Raw genomic sequence first — 21,641 nt, 5'->3', positions numbered from 1 at the left:
CGTATCGTAAGGGAGGTGGCTGAGTAATGGGTATGGGGGGAAAGGAGGTCCCGGTGAAACCACGGCGGGAGCTAGGAAATGGGAAGGATGGCCTACCCTTCCGCCTCACCACTACCCGTATGGAAACCCGGTACCTCATAGTGGTCGCCCTATACCCCCTGCTGGCGGAACCCCCCGGCACCTCCGGAATGTGAGAGAAGGCTATGAGGTTGTTATGACAACCAAGGGGTCCCCCAGCTCCTCCCTACATCAGAGAGGGAGGGAAGGGGCAGGGTGAGGTGCTATGGAACACGTGACTACTGGTGGCCTAGGCCGCGATCACCACAACCGTGGTAGGGCCACGTGAACCAAGCTGTACCAATACATGGAACAAGCACCTAGGCTAGCCTAACACCCTAAATAATAATAATAATAATAAACACATCGAAAGGTGGAAGAGACACTTTTAGGAAAAGAGAAAGAAGCCCAGGAGGAGGCAACTATTCCAAGAAACAGTAGCCTACTCGGAGCCAGCGATAGCCGATGTAGAGCAAGAGCCGGGATGCTGGGCCAGAATAAAATAATGATAGCCCTAAATACCAAGCTAAGAGAATGGTAAGAGGGCTAAACTAGCTAAAACTCGATGTAAAACAATGAACGTGATAAAGTAAGCCCATAAGTATAAGAAGTCCCAGTATGGAGGACCGGGAATTCTTACGAGGCAGCATGGCCGCCACGAGACAACCGGGGAACCGTATATGACCTATAAAAAGGAAAATACTGGAACCCGGAAGATAAAACTATGATAAAATATTACTTATGAGTTACTTAACTTAGCCGTGGCAATTGCAGAACGCTCCATCGTAGAAAACGAGATAAATCACAAATAATAACAGCACGAGAGGGAGGAAAACTCGGTCAAGACGCTGGTGCTAAAATTAAGGATGACCGCTAGGGGCGGTGCTGTCCGTGGCGTCCTCTAGTAGTAGTAGTAGAGGCTGCATCGCCCGTTGGTATCAGCTCTCTCTTATGGGGATTCTGATAGGAAGTTCTAATTGGTGTTTGGCTCGTGGTAGTGTTCCACACTCGCCCCTATTTCATACCGACACTTCTTTTTAAGAGTGAGCGAGTCAGTCCTACTGACATTTTCTTAATTTGTTTTTCTCTGGTAATTTTAGGATATTTTACCTAGAAAGATGATATTAAGGATTACTTTCATAGGCCGACACGAGCTGAGCCCAGAAAATTTTTTTTATTTATAAACTAAAATCTGACTTATTCACTATAGTATTTTCTTTAATGAATTGATATTTTTGCTGTTTACATTAATATAATTTGAAAATTAATAAATCATTTATCATGCAAAAAACCTACATTTTAAGTAAGAGAGAGAGAGAGAGAGAATTATTTTTATTATCTAATATCATTTAATCTTATTAAACTTAATACAGTATTAATCAACATGAATATTTGTAAATAGTAAATAATTTTTTTATCATAAAAATGTACTCATGAAAATAACATCAAAATACACAATTAGTGACTATTTATCTACAGAAAAACTGGCAAGTAGGTTAGTTCTCTGGCAATAATTTTTAGATAGGTTCCACAGAAAAATCCGCAAATATGTGAGGTTCCGAAGAAATATATAAAAGAAATGAATTTTATCATATCTCCGTGATTCATATACAATTATTAAGCTACAAATGTCCTTTAATATCTAATTTGCTCTGTCTTGGAATTGATATATTTTTATATATGTTAAATTTAACAGTATATTACCCAATTGATCTTTGATCTATAGCGAATAAAGTGATTACATTAAGATATCTCGGTCGTATTCTACATAATGTCATTTATAACAACTATGGTAATGGTGTACTATGGTACGATGATTGAAATACAAGCCAAATAGATGTTGTTATCCAATTCGGTTGTACTAAGGAAAAAAAAGTTGTTTCTCGTTCGGTTGTTCATGCTGCACATGTTTACGCAACGAGTATAACGTTAAAACCATACTTTCATCATTCTCTTTTGCTGTTTTTGAACATATGTAACCAGAAGATAGGATCAAGTTAGGCTATTGTAATATGGTCTCTCATAAAATCGGATTATCGTAAGACGAATTATCATAACTTGAACACTATAGCTACCTGTACCACTGTATAAAACATTGTACCTTTACATACTGTAGACACCCTAAGGATTAAAGCTAGGCTTTTTTTCACTTTACAGTACGTACTTATAATACTATAATGTACAGTACAGTACTACTGTACAGTAAATTCTATAGTACTATACTGCATAAATAGAATTTTACTTATTGCGCCATTGCGGGATTACGGCGCCGTTTGACTGGTCTTGGGCGCTGTTAACTGGTCTAGTATTCTGAAAGAAGGTGTGCGGTGGCTGTAGGCTTTAAAATCGCTTAGCGTCGAAAATCGCTTAGCGTCGGAGCCCAGGAACGGAACCCTTGCTGCTAACCGAGGGGCTGCCTGTATATATATATATTTATATCTATATCTTTATATATATATATATATATATATATATATATATATATATATATATATATATATATATATTATATATTATATATTGTATATTATGTTATATATACACACACACACACACACACAGTCCCCAGTCCCCAGTTCTTGGCGGGGATTCTGTCTCCGGGGGTGGGGTGCCGATAAGTGAAACCCACCATTAACCGAAACTCTGCGATTTATGGCACCAATAACTGGTTATTAGCACCATAAGCACCCTTATGGCGCCATAAATAGCTGATTTTATGGTGCTAGACAAGCGTTATAAAACTGGATCGGCAATGACTGAGTCTGCTGATAAGATGGGATTCAACTGAAAGGTGTTTCGTTGTGTGCGAGCACATCTTTAAAAAGGCAAAACTATAAATGTGGTATATGGTAAAATTTGGGAATTTATAGTTTTTAAATATAGTTCAGTTGGTTTAATTTGCTTTATTATTTTAGTAATATTTTTAAATAGGAAGAATTCTCCGAAAAGTTATGATATTTAGTTGTTTGTCATTTTCTTAAAATTTTACTATATTTATGCTAGTGATTAAACTTAATGATAATTGACCTGACTCACTGGTTTAGCAGAATAAGCTTAGAATAAGTTTATAAGCTGACAATTTGCCAAGGAGGTTGACAGAATTAAGATGTAAGTTTTGCTATCTTGAAATATTTTGGATTTTACAGTAATTTTAATAATCTGGATAAAGTTTTGTCAGCTCTTCATTTGGAATTGCTTTCATTTCCCAGTTATGTGTTGTTTTTATTTAGTTTTGTCAGTAACTGAAATACATTAAGAGTAATGCCTGTTCAGACTTGTAAGGTTTCTTAGTGGATGATTATTGGTTACTGGTAGTAAGAAACTTCCTCTGCTTAGTAGTTTGTTTCTACTACTTCCCTTAGCATAGCCTCTAATATTCATTTATGTGGGTGGTATTGCCAGGGTTGTCATTTCTGTTTAAAATTTATTTCTCATTTTGGATTTGAATTTTATAGTTTAGAATTGATCCATGTTTTTTATGGTTACTTTAAACTTTGTGTACCACCACTATATTGCGAGTATTGGTAACATCAGATTATCCTCCTGATGCAGTAGCTTCAAAGGTTAGTGGTCTAGTGCCAAAGGTAACTCAGAGAATGGTGTGTTGATGTTTATTAGCATAACACAACTAAACCTGTGCAACCTTTACTTACCAGATTGTAACAGTAAAAACTATCACAAGACATTAGTGAATACTACTTTGTGGTTAACTATTCTCAGTGTGGGGAAGATATGTGACAAGATTCTTCTTCATGTACCATTGTACTTTAATTTGAAGGTTTCACCTACTATTTTATCGTATATTATTAGATAGGCTTTTTTGAAACTATGATACCTTCTTTATTCACTGTTATTATATGGATGTAATGTCTTCGTATGGTTTATAGAATTTTAGTTATACGTGATTTTATTTGTACCATAATTTGCTAAAAGAATGTACAAGGAATTATTAGCATTCTCTTTAGTAAAAGAAATTTCATGCAATTCTGATATAAACCAATAATAGAATTTACATGAAAACATTAAAATAGAAAAGTTCGTACAATTCAAGAATCATGAATCTATATTAGTTGTAACAACTGTTAACCAGAAATAGTAATGGTATTAGGTGATGTGGTATAGTTTGTTCCCTGAATTCTGTGGAGAAGAAAATATATTTCAGATGTAGTAGACTATTGTGATACTGTGCTTGTCACAGAATAGGAAAGAAAATTATATCTGCTTATCTTGGGACTAGATTGCTTAAAATAGAGCCTATGGAGGAGTATGGACTGATGCTTATGTGCTAATCCATTTCCTTGGTGTTGTTTTATAAAAGCACAAGTACATACTTAGAAGAGAGAAAGTATGAAAGTTATCCAAGGTTTTTTGAAAGTTGGTTTTGCCATGGAAATTAGAGATCTAGTACTAATGTAAATAGTAGGCATGTAAATTAATTCTGATATTTTATTCAATCTTAATGTAATTGGCAACTGACTGAAGGATAAGGCAAACTGTAGCTCATAAGTAGGTTGACTTGCATCTAAAAGTAATCCTAATTGCTAACATAAGCTTTGCAGATGGTGTGGTATAAGAGATAAGTTTCAGCTTAGAACTTGGTTTATGATAAAAAAAAATTTTATTTAAAAGTTAACATAGTATTCCACATTCCATTCATTTTGGGCAGCACTGAAGTGCAAATATTTTGAAATTTCAAAATACATGGAACGGTAGTTAGATTTGTAAAATATTTGTATGATAGTGCAGTTTTGATGCAGAACAGATGAGGAATCTTTATGATTCCAGTTGGTAAAGAAGTATGGTTTTTGTACTTGGTAAAACGAGGTTGTAGAAAGTTTTGAAGAAGCCTTTAAACCCCAGATCCCCCAGTATCAAAACTTTAGATGTGGCAGTCAAAGTATGCTATCCATGAAAATTATGTGAATCTCTATATTATATTTTAATACTTTATTTTCCAGTCAGTTTTTCCATTTATAATTTTTTATAGAGGCAAATACTACAGAGAAGTGAGTTCCCTTTACACATATTAACCCTTAATTGCCGAGCCAGTATTTCCGAAACTGTCTCCTGTATGCCGGCGGCATTCGCGAGTGAGCGCCGAAACAAAAAATTTTTTTTTTTTTTAAATCACAGCACGCTTAATTTTCAAGATTAAGAGTTCATTTTTGGCACCTATTTTTGTCATTGCCTGAAGTTAGGATGCAACCATCAGAAATGAAAAAAATATTATCATATATAAATATTGGAATATATGACAGCGCGAAAAAAATTTCATTTATAATTTTTTACAAATCGCGCTGTGAGCAAAACGGTTAAAGCTAATGAGTTAATTATTTTATTGTTGTATTGTACACTAAATTGTGATGATTTTGGCATATAACAAATTGTATTACGATCAAAGCAACACGAAATATTATCACAATATGATGCATGAATTCGTAACGCGCTGACGTAAAAAAAAGTTGTTTAAAAAATTCACTATAAAATGAAATATTATCCTAGTGATTTCCCGTTTGTTGCAAAATGAAGGTAATTGATTGAATATTACTAGGCCATAAGTGTTGTAGCTTACAATTGCAGTTTTCTACCATTTCGGTCAAGTTAAAATTGACTGAAGGTCGAATTTTTTCAATTTTTCCTTTTTTATATGAAAATATTTCAAAACTGATAAAAGCTACAACCATGGGTTGTTTTTTTGTTTTATTCTACATGAAATTGCGCACATTTTCATATATGTATAAAACTTTATGTGATGGCCAATATAAAAAGGTGCAAACATTACGACAATCAGACAAAAAAATTTATGATTTTTTCGGAAGAGTTACCTTGCGGACGTAAGGGAAACATTTTTTTCTTAAATTCACCATAAATCAAAATATTGTGCTAGGGACTTCCAATTTGTTGCAAAATAAAGTTAAATGATTGAATATTACTAGAATGCAATAGTTTTAGCTTACAATTGCGTTTTTTGACCATTTCTGTAGAGTCAAAGTTGACCGAAGGTTGAAATTTTGGCACAGCGTTATTTATATGAAAATATTTCAAAACTGATAAGAGCTACAACCATGGGTTGTTTTTTGTTGTATTCTGCATGCGCACATTTTCATATATAAAACTTTATGTAATGGCTAATATAAATTGGTGCAAACATTACGTCAATCAGACAAAAAAAATTTCTGATTTTTTTGGCAGCTACTGCGCGGATGTAGGAAATTTCATTTTCTTTTTTCTTTTTCTTTTCAAAAACTCACCATAAATCATAATATTGTACTAGAGACTTCCAATTTGTTGCAAAATGAAGGTAAATGATTGAATATTACTAGAATGTAAGAGTTTTAGCTTACAATTGCGTTTTTCTACTATTTTGGTCAAGTCAAAGTTGACGGAAGGTTGGAATTTTGGCACTTATCGTTATTTATATGAAAATATATCAAAATTAATAAAAGCTACAACCATGGGTTGTTTTTTTGTTGTATTCTACATGAAACTGCACACATTTTCATATACAAAACTTTATGTAACGGATAATATAAAACGGTGCAAACATTACGACTTTCGGACGAAAAAATGTCTGATTTTTTTCGGAAGTTACCACGCTGATGTAAGGAAAAAGTTTTTTTCAAAAATTCACCATAAATCAAAATATTGTGCTAGAGACTTCCAATTGTTACAAAATAAAGGTAAATGGTTGATTATTACTAGAATGTAAGAGGTTTAGCTTACAATTGCGGTTTTCGACCATTTCGGTCGAGTCAAAATTGACCGTAGGTTGATATTTTGGCACTTATCTTTATTTATATGAAAAAATTTCAAAACTGATAAAAGCTACAACCATGGGTTGTTTGTTGTTATATTCTACATGAAATTTTGCACATTTCTATTTATAAAACTTTATGTAACGGCTAATTTTAAACTGCAAACATTACGACAATCGGACGAAAAAATTTATTATTTTTTCAGAAGAGTTACCGCTCGGACGTAAGGAAAATTTTTTTTTTTATAAATTCACCGTAAATCGAAATATTGTGCTAGAGACTTCCAATTTGTTGCAAAATGAAGGTAAATGATTGAATATTACTAGAATATAAGAGTTTTAGCTTACAATTGCGTTTTTCGACCATTTTGGTAGAGTCAACTTTGACCGAAGGTTGAAATTTTGGCACCGTGATTTATATGAAAATGTTTCGAAATTGATAAAAGCTACAACCAGGGGTTCTTTTTTGTTGTATTTTACATGAAATTCCACACATTTTCATATATAAAACTCTATGTAACGGCTAATATAGAACGGTGCAAAAATTATGTCAAAGTGACTAAATAATTTCCGAGATGTGTCGCTGATGCTTTTTAGTGCGAGAAGAAAGAAATTCGCGCTTACGCGCCTTGGTAACGATTGTAAACAAAACAACGCCTTAATCCGTGAACTCCTAGCATCCCTCACGGTGCGTCATACACAAGTTTTTGCCAAGTAGGCCTATAACTATTTTTCCGCGAATTTTTAAACAAACTTTTTTGCGTCGACGTTTCATACATCAATTCGGCACCCAACAGACAATATTGTGCTAGAGACTTCCAATTGTTACAAAATAAAGGTAAATGGTTGATTATTACTAGAATGTAAGAGGTTTAGCTTACAATTGCGTTTTTCGACCATTTCGGTCGAGTCAGAATTGACCGTAGGTTGATATTTTGGCACTTATCTTTATTTATATGAAAAAATTTCAAAACTGATAAAAGCTACAACCATGGGTTGTTTGTTGTAATATTCTACATGAAATTTTGCACATTTCTATTTATAAAACTTTATGTAACGGCTAATTTTAAACTACAAACATTATGACAATCGGACGAAAAAATTTATTATTTTTTCAGAAGAGTTACCGCTCGGACGTAAGGAAAATTTTTATTTTCATAAATTCACCGTAAATCGAAATATTGTGCTAGAGACTTCCAATTTGTTGCAAAATGAAGGTAAATGATTGAATATTACTAGAATATAAGAGTTTTAGCTTACAATTGCGTTTTTCGACCATTTCGGTAGAGTCAAATTTGACCAAAAGTTGAAATTTTGGCACCGTGATTTATATGAAAATGTTTCGAAACTGATAAAAGCTACAACCAGGGGTTCTTTTTTGTTGTATTTTACATGAAATTCCACACATTTTCATATATAAAACTCTATGTAACGGCTAATATAGAACGGTGCAAAAATTATGTCAAAGTGACTCAATAATTTCCGAGATGTGTCGCTGATTTTTAGTGCGAGAAGAAAGAAATTCGCGCTTAGCGCCTTGGTAACGATTGTAAACAAAACAACGCCTTAATCCGTGAACTCCTAGCATCCCTCAAGGTGCGTGATACACAAGTTTTTGCCAAGTAGGCCTATAACTATTTTTCCGCAAATTTTTAACAAATTTTTTTGCGTCGACGTTTCATACATCAATTCGGCACCCAACAGACAATTTTCTTCTACATTTAATACGTCCAATCGGCGGTTAAGGGTTAATAAACAGTATAAGGTCTTTGTGGACACGAAGGGCTTCATAAAAGAGAACATTAAGGTTATTACAAATGACGTTTGTAGACTCAAAGGCTCCTGGTGTAATCAAACCACTGAGATTTGAACAAAGCTCACAAGTGCTGACTTGAGTAGAAAATACTAGTACCCTTCATGTTATTTTTCATAATTTTTTTTTATATGATTAAGTTTATCATATAAAAAAAATGTTTCATGCGAACCATTCAGTTATGTGGAGCCTGCAAAAAATTCTCATGATTGGTTGGTTTGGTATGGACAGTGTATATTATATTATTAATTATTACTGTATTATTATCATCACTCATATTGGAAAAGCTTAATACTATTAACTCGAAGGCTGCATGCACATGCATATTTAGGTGGAAGAAGAAATCTTAATGAATCTTATCTACTCTTAAAGTTAGTGTATATCTTCATGCCATTAGGTACAGTTGGCTTTCAAAATGAGAAAAATAATGCTTGATGAATTCACTTGGACTGTCTCTGTAACACTTGTTTCCTACCAAGTGTTGTTAGAATTTTTATGTTCTTGTCATAATTCTTCATGCTGTATCTTTGTACAGTGTTGTGCTTGTTTAGCAAGCAGAGATGATAGCAATAGGCTGTACAGAGTTGTGGGAGAAAGTTTGCATGAACTAAACTTCGTCTAAAGTAAGCAGAGATGATAGCATTAGGCTGTACAGGCGGCCCCCAGATAATGACGGGTTCTGTTCTTGGGGGCCTGACGCTAACTGAAATTCAAAAGTCTATAGGTGCCACAATCCACTGATTAACGATGCCTTGGACAGTGTCACGGGCAGATATTTTGCCCGAATATGTAATAACTCTAATGGAAATGTGGAATTTCATTTGCCTAATCATTTACTATGTATGGTCTGCATGGTAGGTCCACAAATTTTAATGTCAGATTCGATGAATTTATTGGTAAATCATGGCCTAATATGAGAGAAAGAGAGAGAGTCACCTTTTTCAGACTGCAAACGTTTCCTCCATCTCTCTATATATCGTATCTTATAGTTGAATAAGTTGTAAAAGCAAAAGAAAATGATGAAATTATCATTAATAAAGGGCAAAGAGAATGATAAAATTATTTTTAGTAATGTTATAATTATTGCTTAAACACTACAGCCATAAACAACTGAACGATAACAGTTGTTTTTTTTACAACAACCAAACTGAATCTGTTAATGACAATGTTTTGCTTGCATTTCAGCCATCATATAAGGGTAAAAAATTTCCTTAGTTTTTACAAATGACGATGAAGTGGAACAGGACATATATATATTTAGATTAGTACAGGCAGTCCCTGGGTTACGATGGGGGTTCCGTTCTTGAGACGCGTTGTAAGCCGAAAATCATTGTAAGCCGGAACATCATAAAAAATCCTAAGAAAACCTTACTTTTAATGCTTTGGGTGCATTAAAACCAATGTTAAATGCATTCTTATAGCATTTTTCATCCCAAAAAACCTTCAAATATTGATTATTTTGCATTTTTGGAGTCATATTTCTTGTGTCAGATCAGCGTTGTAGGCGCTGTAACCCTGGAACATGCGTTGTAAACCTGGAAATAATTTCTGATAAATATAATTGAAAAGCGTTGTAACCTCGGAACATCGTAAGGTGAACCCCGTTGTAAGCCGAGGGACTGCATGTATACCTTTATTTGGTTTGAAGAAAATATTGGTAAGGAAATATAGTACTGGTAAATGTTCACACTAATAGTGACCATAAATTATCGTGCATCAGCAACGTGGATGCAACATTACTGCAAATATTAGTGGAGAAAAAAGTATTTTGATAAAAAATACTGGCCATGAAAGAACACATTTTACTGTTGTTGTCATGCCGATAAAAGATAGATATGTAAATCTTGTATTACATAATATGAAGTAGGATGAAAAAACTTCATATTATGTTCTGAATCGAGTTCAATAGGGCAAAATAACCTGCCTCTGCCCTCAGCTGACTTTTCCAAACCAAAACATTGATCGCTTTGTTCATATTTTATAATACTAATAATGGGCACAGTTTTCCGTGTCAAAAATGATTACAATGGTTGCAGGTCCACAGTAATATAGTATGTGAGTATATGGTCTTTAATGGATATTTAAGTTTTCAAATCTTGTACTAGGTTCATCTTCAGTACAAGGTTCGAAAGCTTTTATTATCCATTAAAGACCATGTTCTCACATACTATATCAGTACAAGGTTCGAAAGCTTTTATTATCCATTAAAGACCATGTTCTCACATACTATATTATTGTGGACCTGCAACCAATACTAATAGTAATATGAGACTACATACAGTATTATTGGATACAGTGAAGTAAAGCATAACTTTTTAAAAGAGCCAATGAAAGATGCATATTCGTTATGTTTGTATTTTTTTAGGCAGTCTCGGCACTTAGCCTAAGCCAGAAATAACCAGACAACAGTGCATACGGTAAAACCCCGTTGTGGATACAGTGTATTGAACAAGTGCCGTAAAACAGAAATTTCGGTAACTGATACCAACGGTAAGTTTGCCTTAACCGAACATTCGATTGTTCATGATATCCATGTATGTTAAGCAAGCTGTCAAGGCATGAGTGTGGTTTTTCTTCTCATTGGGAAGAAAATAGGAATGATCTAATGAGAAGATGAATGGTTTTGTGATATGTTAATTTCTCTCTCACTCCTGCTACACTTTCTTTTGCTCCCTATGTGGTTCAGAAAAAAAAGATGATAGTGTCTCCTCTTCTTCCACTGCTTGTTTATCTAGAGTAAGCTAGCCTGGCATAAGAGCTGGCTCTTGCTTCTCGGCATCACCTCTTTAAAGTGTTTTGCTGATGGCTCTGGATGGTGTCATGGGAGAACCCTCACCCAGCCGTCCAGTACTAATCTACTGGTTTTCCGTGATGTAATCGCTTATTCCTGCTGTCATCTCGGGCATTTTTTGCCTTGCCATCATCATCTGTAGATTTGCTGTTTTCTGCCATCTCGGTTCTTCCTTAAGCCTAGAGTTTTCAACTGTCATTTAGTTGAATCTTCTTTAGTTTTCAAACAATGCATAGTTTGTGTTGTTCTGCTTTCACTCTCTTTTTGCTGAAGAATAATCTGTTGACTGGCTCTCTTTTCTTTGTTTTTACCTTGGTTGTTGTTTAATTGAGTAAGAAATTAGCACTGCTTATGGTAAGGTGTGTTATCATGAAAAGTCGTGCCTTTGGGAAAGGGATTAACAGATGTAAAAGAAAGCTAGTAAAATATTTCAGAGTTATAGCTCTACATGTAACACTAAGTGTAGTGTGCTCACAACTGTGTTTGTGAACTAAGTGCTTAAAAATCAATCAACCAAAGGTGATGTTACCATGTTGGTGATTTTAATCTAAAATAACAACTGAGTTGATCTTGGGAGCATACCACTTAAAGCTTGTTCTCAGGATGCCGGGATGCCACTGCATTGGTTTCCAGTTTTATGAAGCTGATTTGAGCTGCATTAGGATTTAGATAAGATATTAGTTTCTCACCTTCCTCTGTTGTACATGTAAGTTTTGAGTTGTTGCACTAAGAAAGTGAGGACCTCTGTCACCGATAAGGTGCTTTTGCCTAACTGTGAGGAAGAATTACTTTATGGGATATATATAAATATTATTTGCAGAAAATTCTCTTATTCGCGGTATTTTCACTGAGATATATTCACTAATTACTGTATTTTCATATTTTCATAACTAAATATAAAATTATTAAGATACTCAGGTATAAGCCTTTTTAGAGTTTTTCTTTTTGTGTTTGAACTATCAAAAAGGCAGCTTTAAGTGTTTTTAGAGGAGTTTTAAGTATTTGCAGATTTTCTAGCTATTCGGGGGCCGGGGTTTGTGGATCACATCTTCCCGATTACCAGGGGTCGACTGTACAGGCGGCCCGCGGTTAACGGCGCAATCACTCAACGGCGAATCGGTTTTATGGCGGTCTTCAAAAATATTAATTAAAAAAATAAGGCATTTTAAAGGTATCTTTACGGCACAATTTTCAGTTAACAGCGCTGCTAGCGCCGTTGTCTAACGAGTTCATACATTTGTAGAAATGCCGTTCAGACCATAAAGGTTATGCAAATTATATTAACAAATTTTATGGAGAGTTATTACGTAGGTATTAGGGTACAATATATGCCTCTGACGCTGTTCTATGCCAAAAATATCGAGTTACATAAGTGCAAATTTAGCTATGGATGTGTCGATTTATAAATGTTCATGCTTTTGTTTAAAATGTGTATGAAAATGTATTACGTGAAAGGTATTTTTATTTCTTTACAGAAATATGATACAAAGGCAGCTTTTGAAACAGCCCTTCACGTTATCAAATACGATGTTTTTTCATGTTCTTTCTTGTAAGCTGCCGCCTGCCGCTCTTCCGAAAATATCGATTTAAAAAAAAGTGCAAATTAGCAATCGTTGTGTTGATTTTATAAAAGTTTATGCTTTTATGTTTAAATGTGTATGAAAATGTATTATGAATAGGGTATTTTTATTTCTATGCAGAAATATGATAAAAAGGTAGCTTTTGAAACTGCCCTTCAAGTTATCGACTACGATGTTTTTTCAAGTTCGTTCTTGTATGCTGCCGTCTGCCGCTTTTCCGAAAATATAGAGTTAAAAGAGTGCAAATTTAGCGATCGATGTGTCGATTTTTTAAATGTTTATGCTTTTATGTTTAAAATGTGTATGAAAATATATTACGTAAAGGTATTTTCATTTGTGTACAGAAATAAGAAACAAATTAAGGCAGCCTTTGTAACTACGCTCCACGCTGTCAGGGGATGTTTTTTCATGTTCGTTCTTGTCCGCCAGTTCCGAAAAATGCATTGTGTTATTTTATTAATTATGCATCTTTTCCATAAATCCTTTAAAAAGTTATACATTATTTCACTGTATCCAAGAATATTGTATGTATTCTCATATTGTTGTATTTTAAAATACTACGGCAAATTTAAGCCAGTATTCCGCAGAGCGGTCAATGTTGTGGTTTGAAATCAGCTGATGAATACAAGTTTGTTTCACCATAACGCAATTCTGAGCGAATCCTCTTGCTTCTAGTTAGCATAAACGAATATCTATATAGTTTATTTTTCCTTATACAGCGTGTTTTTAGGTGGAAATATTTATTGAATATGTCTCGTTGTGAATGTGAACTACTTTTTTTTCGTTAACAGATTACGTTGGCGGCATGTTTATTGCGTAAAAAATTACGTGCTTCTGTTCGCAATAATCCTTTATATCATCGTAATACGAACTTTACGTTATTCATCTTATATCGGCGTGAAACCAACAGTAAAATGTGTTCTTTCAAGCACAGTAGTTTTGATTAAAATGATTTTATCCCAATTTTATCTACAGTTGTGTTTGATGGCAGACGTTTACTGCAGTTTTATCCTTGTTGCCGATGTACGATAATAGTCATTAGCATCTTGAACAGTTTTCTCAGTTCAGTTATAACTAGGTTTAAATTTAACAGTATATTTCCCGATTGATCTTTAATCTATATTGATCTCTGCTCTATAGTGAATAAAGTTATTACATTAAGATATCTCAGTTCTATTCTATACATAACGCCATTTATAACAAATACGGTAATGTTGTACTGTAGTACGATGATTGAAATATAAGCCAAACAGATGTTATCCAGTTCGGTTGTACTTAGAAAAAAAAAGTCTTTTCTCGTTCGGTTGTTCATGGCTGTACACGTTCACGCAACGAGTATAACGTTAAAACCATACTTTCATCATTCTCTTTTGCTGTTATTGAACTTATGTAACTAGAAGATGGATAAAGTTAGGCCATTGTAATTTGATCTCTCATAAAATCGGACTATCGTAAGACTAATGATCGTAACCTGAACACTACAGCCACCTGTACACTGTATAAACTTTATTATATCTTTACATACTCTAGACACCCACATGTACTGTACAGTAAATTCTATAGTACTATACTGCATAAATATAATTTTACTTATTGCGCCGTTGTGGGAATACGGCGCCTTTGACTGGTCTAGAGTTTCGAAAGAAGGTGTGTGCGGTGGCTGTAGGCTTTAAAATCGCTCAGCGTCGAAAATCGCTTGGCGTCTGTGGCCAGGAACGGAACCCCTGCCGCTAACCGAGGGCCACCTGTATTTCATTCTTAGCATGGCAGTTCAATTGCAGGGAGAATATGTTTATACTACCAAAAATCCTTGTAATTTGTTGGGAAAATAGTATCCCAAGTTTAGCCAAGCTTACACTGTGGTATTTAGTACCATCTATTACATTTATGGTAGCCTAGCCTACACTATACAGTATACTCTATACATAAATGATATAGTAATTATTGACATCATTTAATTCTGGAGTTTCAATACAGATTGACTTTGATAATCCAATACAAAAGGGAACTGAATAACATGAACAAGAATCAGACATGTACTGTAAGGGGTAATCTTCATGATTTGGTCTGTCCAACTCTGTCGTTGCCAGTTTTGTGCATATTTATCTTATAAAAGGTCCAGTTCAACCAGTAGTAGCTGTTTTTTTTTAACACATTCCACCATTGTCTCAACCCCTAAGTGTGTAAGATGATCATCTCAGATCCCTTTATGGTATTGCTACTTATAATATTTCTGCATGAGATTTCCAGTTAGTTTATCCCAAACTGCTCTCAATTTCTGTTTTAGTTGTGATCAAGGCTCATATTCTATGAGAAAGAATCGCAAATGTAACATGTTTTGAACTCTCAGTTCAAGTAGGCTAAAATGGTACTTTAAATACTGTGTAAGGGGTTTTCTAAGTGTCTGGCAAAGTTTCAAGAAGAACTGTGGGCATTGATAGGCCAGGGATGGATACTTAATACCTTATGTTAATTTTCCACCTTTCAACTTCACAGAATCCTTCTCTCTCTCCCTTCTCTTCAAACAGAGAAGTTCCAAGTTTGAGAGGAGGAGATCAGACAGTTGTTACACAGTGAGGCCATTGAGCAATTTTATTAATCTAGCCACCAAGGCCATATCATAGTTTTTCTTGTTCCTGAGAGCTGAGAGAGTGGGCTGGAAGCCAATATTGGGGATTTCCAGTCTCAACACCCTTCTCAATAAAGTCATTTTGTTCAGTCCTGGCAGCCATTCTCGGGGTTTAGGTACCACAACCGCCTGTGATTACCGAAAATCCGCGATATATTGGAACCCCTTTAAAAATTCTTATAACTATTTGTATAGCTGGAATACCAAGTACCCCTCTAAAAACACTTAAAACTGCCTATTTTCATGTTATTTTTGTGACTACATAAATAAATTTTTTATGATAAAAAATGTATTTAGTCACAAAAATAACATGAAAATACAGTAATCAGTGATTTTTTTACGATAAAGTCTGCAAATTACCAAATTTTTTGCGATTTATTGAAAAAATGCGTCATAGAAAAATCCATGAATAACTGAATCCACAGTTTCTGCGGTTGCTGAACCACAAATAAGAGGGGGTCCACTGCACATAGTTGATGATGTAATCTGGGAAGATATGATGAGAAATAGGAAAAAATATATATATAGAACTAATTGAATGATACTGTCCAAGATTGATCTGAGGTTTGAGCTGAGAACTTTAATGCAACTCAAAGTTTTCTTTTGTCATTTACCCATCAGGAGAAATTAAAAATTGTATCATAAAAGCATTTCCTCAGGATGGACAGTTCTAAAATCATAATAGACTTTATCAGTATACAGATACACAATCCTTTATCCGAAAATCTTAAAACCAGAAGCATTTTGTGGAGAGTGGAGCGTCAATTCATAAAGTTGGTAGTTTGGTGTATTAACGGCTGACTTGAGTCATTTGGGTGTGTGCTGCTACTCAGATTAGTTTTCCTCCTAACTTCCAAGAACTGACCCTAGAAAATCCCAAGATTAACCAAAAATCCCAAGATAATAAAGTAAGGAAAGCATACTTCTATTTTGAGTCTCTTTAATAATAAGTATAAGTACTTATGCACTTAGTGTGAGTTTGTATGTGTCAAGCGTGTTCAGTTTGTTTTAAAAATGTTCAGTACAGATAATGCATCGTTGAAAACAAATTTGTTGTTGTTGTTGATGTCATACACATGGACTCTAAAGGTTGTGACCAGCAGGTTAACAGAAATGGATTAACATTCCTCGAGAGATTAGAGATTAATTTTTTTTAAGGTATGTTAACGCAGGGTTAGTAAATGTCTTATGAAGAAAGAAAAAGCTTTTGTTGCGAAAGAATCTCTGAACTAACAATTTTGTACTGAAAAGTAATGAGAGGGAATTCATGCTATTCATGTAATCAGTAAAATACATAATTATTAAAAACTACACATATGTCATTGTCAACTTCATATGAGCAAATGATTGGCTGGCTGGTTGCCATGAAGATCTGTTATCTAATAACTGCCCTCTACCTCTGTTCTATTTATATATCTACATATTTCATGACTGCAGTAAGTTTGAACGTTATCATGATCGTGATTATTTGACAGCTGATGGCAAAAATTACTCTATAATTTGCTTTACATAATTATTTTTTTTAATAAGAATTCAACAATAATTATAACTTTATTAATACTATAGTGTTATGAAAAATCCCACACAGTGTGTTGTAGATCAAAATACTATGTACAACTGCAAACTGATGAAGATTATCCCACTATTTTATTACTGATGATGTTAATTATCTCACATTCATTTAACTATGTTAATATGAAAACTTGAAAAAAGGGAAAAAATGCTTTTGCTGCTGTTGTGATGCTTGATTATACTCCAGACCCCACAGTTCCGAAATCTGAAAAATTCCAAAAACCAAAACACATCTGGCCCCAAGGATTTAGGATAAAGGACTGTGTACCTGTAATAATTATTGTGTAACCTAGAACATATGGACTAAACATGTTTCTCAAAAGTGAATACGTCATCAAGATAGCACCTAGGATTCTAGTTAGTATTACTCAGTGTGGAAGAAGTGTTTGTCAGTCTAATGATCTACTCAGGAGGAATCCATTGTTCAAACCTACTAAAAATCATACTTCAGGTTTTGTTAGGATTGAACTTGTGTCCCATCGATAATGGTTTTCAAGTTACTGACTCAGGTAATGAAAGGATGCACAAAACTAAATTTTTTTATACATTTAAGATTATTCAAGAAAAATTACATAGTATTCAGTAAAATGTGCAAACAGCAATCTAATTTCAAAATTAATGTCAATCCATATTCTTTTATTGGGAAAAGAAATTTTAAGTAAAGACAATCTTCATATTGCATAGATTGGGGACATAGTTCGTTTAGCCAATATTCATGGCAGAAGCTTTAAATTGAGTGGGTGACCAGTAAACTCATTTTGAAGAAAAAATATTACTGTACTAAATAAGGAATCTCCAAGGTGCATCAAGTTTGGACATTGTATATTTACAAAACATTCAAAATGGAAGTTTTAGATTGAAAGGTCAACCAGCTCTCTCTTCTTGAATAAATAATGTTACATTTCATTTTTGTTGGTATTATCAGTAGTGGTGCCCTCGGCTAAAATGGATATGTATTTGTTTAGTTACTACTTAGTTTTTATCACTTGTAGTAATAATCTTTGTAATGTAATTCTTTGTATCCAAGTCTTTATTTTGTTTGGATGTAACCACAATAGTTAAGAGGCAATAAACTCCAAACATAGGTGATGTTATCCAGGGGTCACCCTCTTATAATACAGAAGGAAAATGCGATTGTCCATAACATCCTTGAAGTTAGGACATCCTCTCTTTGTAACATTTTCTTGTGCTACCAACATTTTTGGCAGTATAGATAAACTAGTAATAATAATACTAATTGGGATAATAAATATAAGAACAAACAAACAAAACAATAAGTATAAGAAGAAGGGGAAAGTAGTGGACTGTTTATAGATATTGTAGTTTCAAGTTAACAACTCAAAATGCATATCTCAACAAAATGATTTTGCTTCAGAATTGTAACATGACAATGAAAAAAATCTTCTATTAATGGAGATGGGCTACTATGAGGTCTAAGAGCCACCTGCCCGTTTAAATGGTGAAAATGACAGAAAATCTACATTAAAATATAAAAATAAAATGATAGGTAGACCTGGGACAGAAGACTCAAGTAGTAGTTTTAATGTAATGTAGTTTAGCTTATAGCATCAGAGAAGGAAAGGGCCATAATTTAAAGTGTTAATATTATTCAGTTTGAGACCATGCTTTATAGTTGAAAATTTCCAGAGATTGTCTTGTGATCAACTTATGTCATCACTATTTTTGGATTTTTTCAGCGGTAGTTGCTTTAGCCAGGACAATGACCATTTTGCAGTCCTTTACAAATTATTCATGATTTTCATGTATGTCATGAAACCTTTTCCCATAGTACAACGCGATTATAATGTGCCGTGTATTTGATGGTGTCTTGTATTGCAGTACACAATAAGCAAAAAATTTTGATATAGAAAGTCTCTAGTTTCTGGGTCCTGGGTTCCAGAACCTCCTTAAGACTGGGGAGGTTGCTAGCTGTGAAGTATATTTGCAGTTATCTTAGTATGTCTTTCAAATTTCACTATAGACCATGAAGAAGTAATTAGATTAGATTGAGTAATATAGGGTACAATCAATGCTGATAAAATGTTGTTTACTTTTATTTTCTATCAAAGTCTGCACTTTAGTAAAACAGCAAAGGAAACCTGAAGATAATGTTACTGCAGCGTTGCAGATGTGTTACCTAATCAAGGATTTTTATTCATTATACCACTGTAGCTTTCAAGATGCAAAATTAGTTTTACTTGCTTCTGTTTATCACAATAGAGCTTTAGTTGTTGAAGATTCAGTTACTATATAGTGCTGTAATAGCTGCTTCTGCCAATTGACACTGGGGAAATTTGGTAGAAATGTCTTAATGACCAGTATTCTTTCAAACATGTGAAAAGAAGATGATTTAATCTATCAATATACATTATATATCATATATATATATATATATATATAATATATATATATATATATATATATATATATAATGTATATATATATATAAATTCGCGGATTTCTCTGGGGAACGTTTCCCTGCATTATTCGCGGAAATCCGCGCATTCGCGGTATTTTTCTATGATAAATATCCACAAATTCCTGGGGTTTTTTTTATGAATTTCATCATAAAATGCACTTTTTGTGATAAAACTATTAAAAAACCAAGTATGAAAATTTTTAGTGGTTTTTCTTGAGTTTTAACTAACAAAATAGGCTGTTTTTAGCCTTTTCATAGGGGTTCCAAACATTCGCGGGTTCTAACTATTCACGGGGGGGTCTGGTACGCATCCCCCGCGAATACGGGGACCACTGTATATATATATATATATATATATATATATATATATATATATAATATATATATATATATATATATATACACATACATACATATACACACACTCACACATACTCTCATAAAATGAAGAAGTGTTAGTTAAGAGCTGTTTTATGTGCAAACATTAGTGCAGGGATGTTTTGAATGATTTAAAATTATTTGAATTTAATTAATTTTTTACTAGATTTTTATGATTGCTTGACTTTTAATTTATCCCATTTCTCTCTTCCTCCATGTTGCATTTGTTTATACCTTTTATCTTCATATCATTTCCCAAGTTTTGTGGTTTGCAGTGATGGATTGATATTTGTGTAAATGTCATAATTCATTTTTTTCTTTCTTATTTGTACTATATTTTTGCATAAAAAATCCATGACATAAAGTAGGATGGCCTCTTGGAAGATGTGTAATGTGTTTTAATTTTTTTCTTACAGTACGGTTGAAACGACACTTCATGTGGCGGAATCACCTGTGCCTAGTGTTTGAGCTATTGTCGTACAATTTGTATGACCTTTTGCGCAACACTAATTTTCGTGGCGTGTCCCTCAACCTCACGCGCAAATTTGCACAGCAGCTGTGTACTGCGCTCCTCTTCTTATCCACGCCAGAGCTCCAAATCATCCATTGTGATTTGAAGCCAGAAAATATCCTATTATGCAATCCTAAAAGGAGTGCTATTAAAATAGTGGATTTTGGGAGTTCCTGTCAGATGGGACAGAGGGTAAGTTGGTTGTTGTCATGTATTATTATTATTATATTACCTCCCACCACCACCAAAACCACATATTTCTGATCTGTACCAGTCATCCCAATGTTCCTCCTACCTCCATATTTGTTGCTCTAAATCCTGTGTCCCATGGTGTGCCCCTCCCATGCTTTTCCTTAGCAGTGCTCCCAGGTACTTTCAATACCAGTTATCCTTCTTTCCTGTAAATATGCCACCTCCCCCTCCCAGCCACCTGTTGCTGAAGGATCTCAAATATAGATCAAATAATTCTACTCTAGTTACTGTTTGTCACTTTGGGTAGTCTATCTTGCCACTTAATTCCTGATAGCCTTCCTCTTGACTTATTTTCAGTTAATATTAAACTTTAACCATCAGAATCACTGTATCCTATCAATATTGGTCCAATACAGTGTATTATATTTCTAAATTAGTTTGAACATTACAACTGCCTGCCCTGGTTTTTTCTTCCGAACCATCAATTTGTATTATTATAGTGCTTTTAGACAGTACTTTGACCTTCCCACCACTTTCTTCACCTCCAATAACATACACCTGGTGGTTTCTACATTCCCCATAAGTAAGACCTACTTTACTTCCCTTTGACAGAATTATTTAATACATACCAGTTGGATCTCCTCAGAGCTTCTGCATATCTAGTATATGATGATGTATCCCTACAGTTCTTTCAATATTTTGTTATTGCTATTATATATTGTTAGGTAGTTTGATTTTTTAAAGAATCCATGATCTGTAATTTAACTTCAGATTTGTTCCTCATCCTTAAACTCATATTTATGGAGCAGTTAAAATAACCTGCAGACATCATCATTACATGAACCTCATCCATCACGGAGACTTTTCTTAGGATAGCCTGTTCTAAGTGCTATGACACTAAAAATGGTTTGCATGAAATACCATAGTAAAATGATCCTTAAGTTT

At 34.0% G+C, this 21,641-nt stretch overlaps 1 protein-coding gene across 2 annotated transcripts in view; it reads left to right on the top strand.

Moving 5' to 3' along the window:
• Positions 1-21,641, top strand: part of LOC135220563 (dual specificity tyrosine-phosphorylation-regulated kinase 1A-like) — a 174,747-nt gene that overhangs the window by 113,265 nt on the left and 39,841 nt on the right. For both annotated transcript variants that reach the window (XM_064257787.1, XM_064257786.1), the window contains exon 6: positions 20,410-20,696. In XM_064257787.1, the coding sequence (XP_064113857.1) occupies positions 20,410-20,696 (287 nt within the window). The remainder of the gene's footprint in view (positions 1-20,409; positions 20,697-21,641) is intronic.

Source organism: Macrobrachium nipponense, chromosome 2, assembly GCF_015104395.2.
Source record: "Macrobrachium nipponense isolate FS-2020 chromosome 2, ASM1510439v2, whole genome shotgun sequence".
In the NCBI taxonomy this organism is placed as follows: Eukaryota; Metazoa; Arthropoda; class Malacostraca; order Decapoda; family Palaemonidae; genus Macrobrachium; species Macrobrachium nipponense.
The sequence above is the reverse complement of the archived record's forward strand: the minus strand, read 5'-3'. Positions and strand labels throughout refer to the sequence as shown.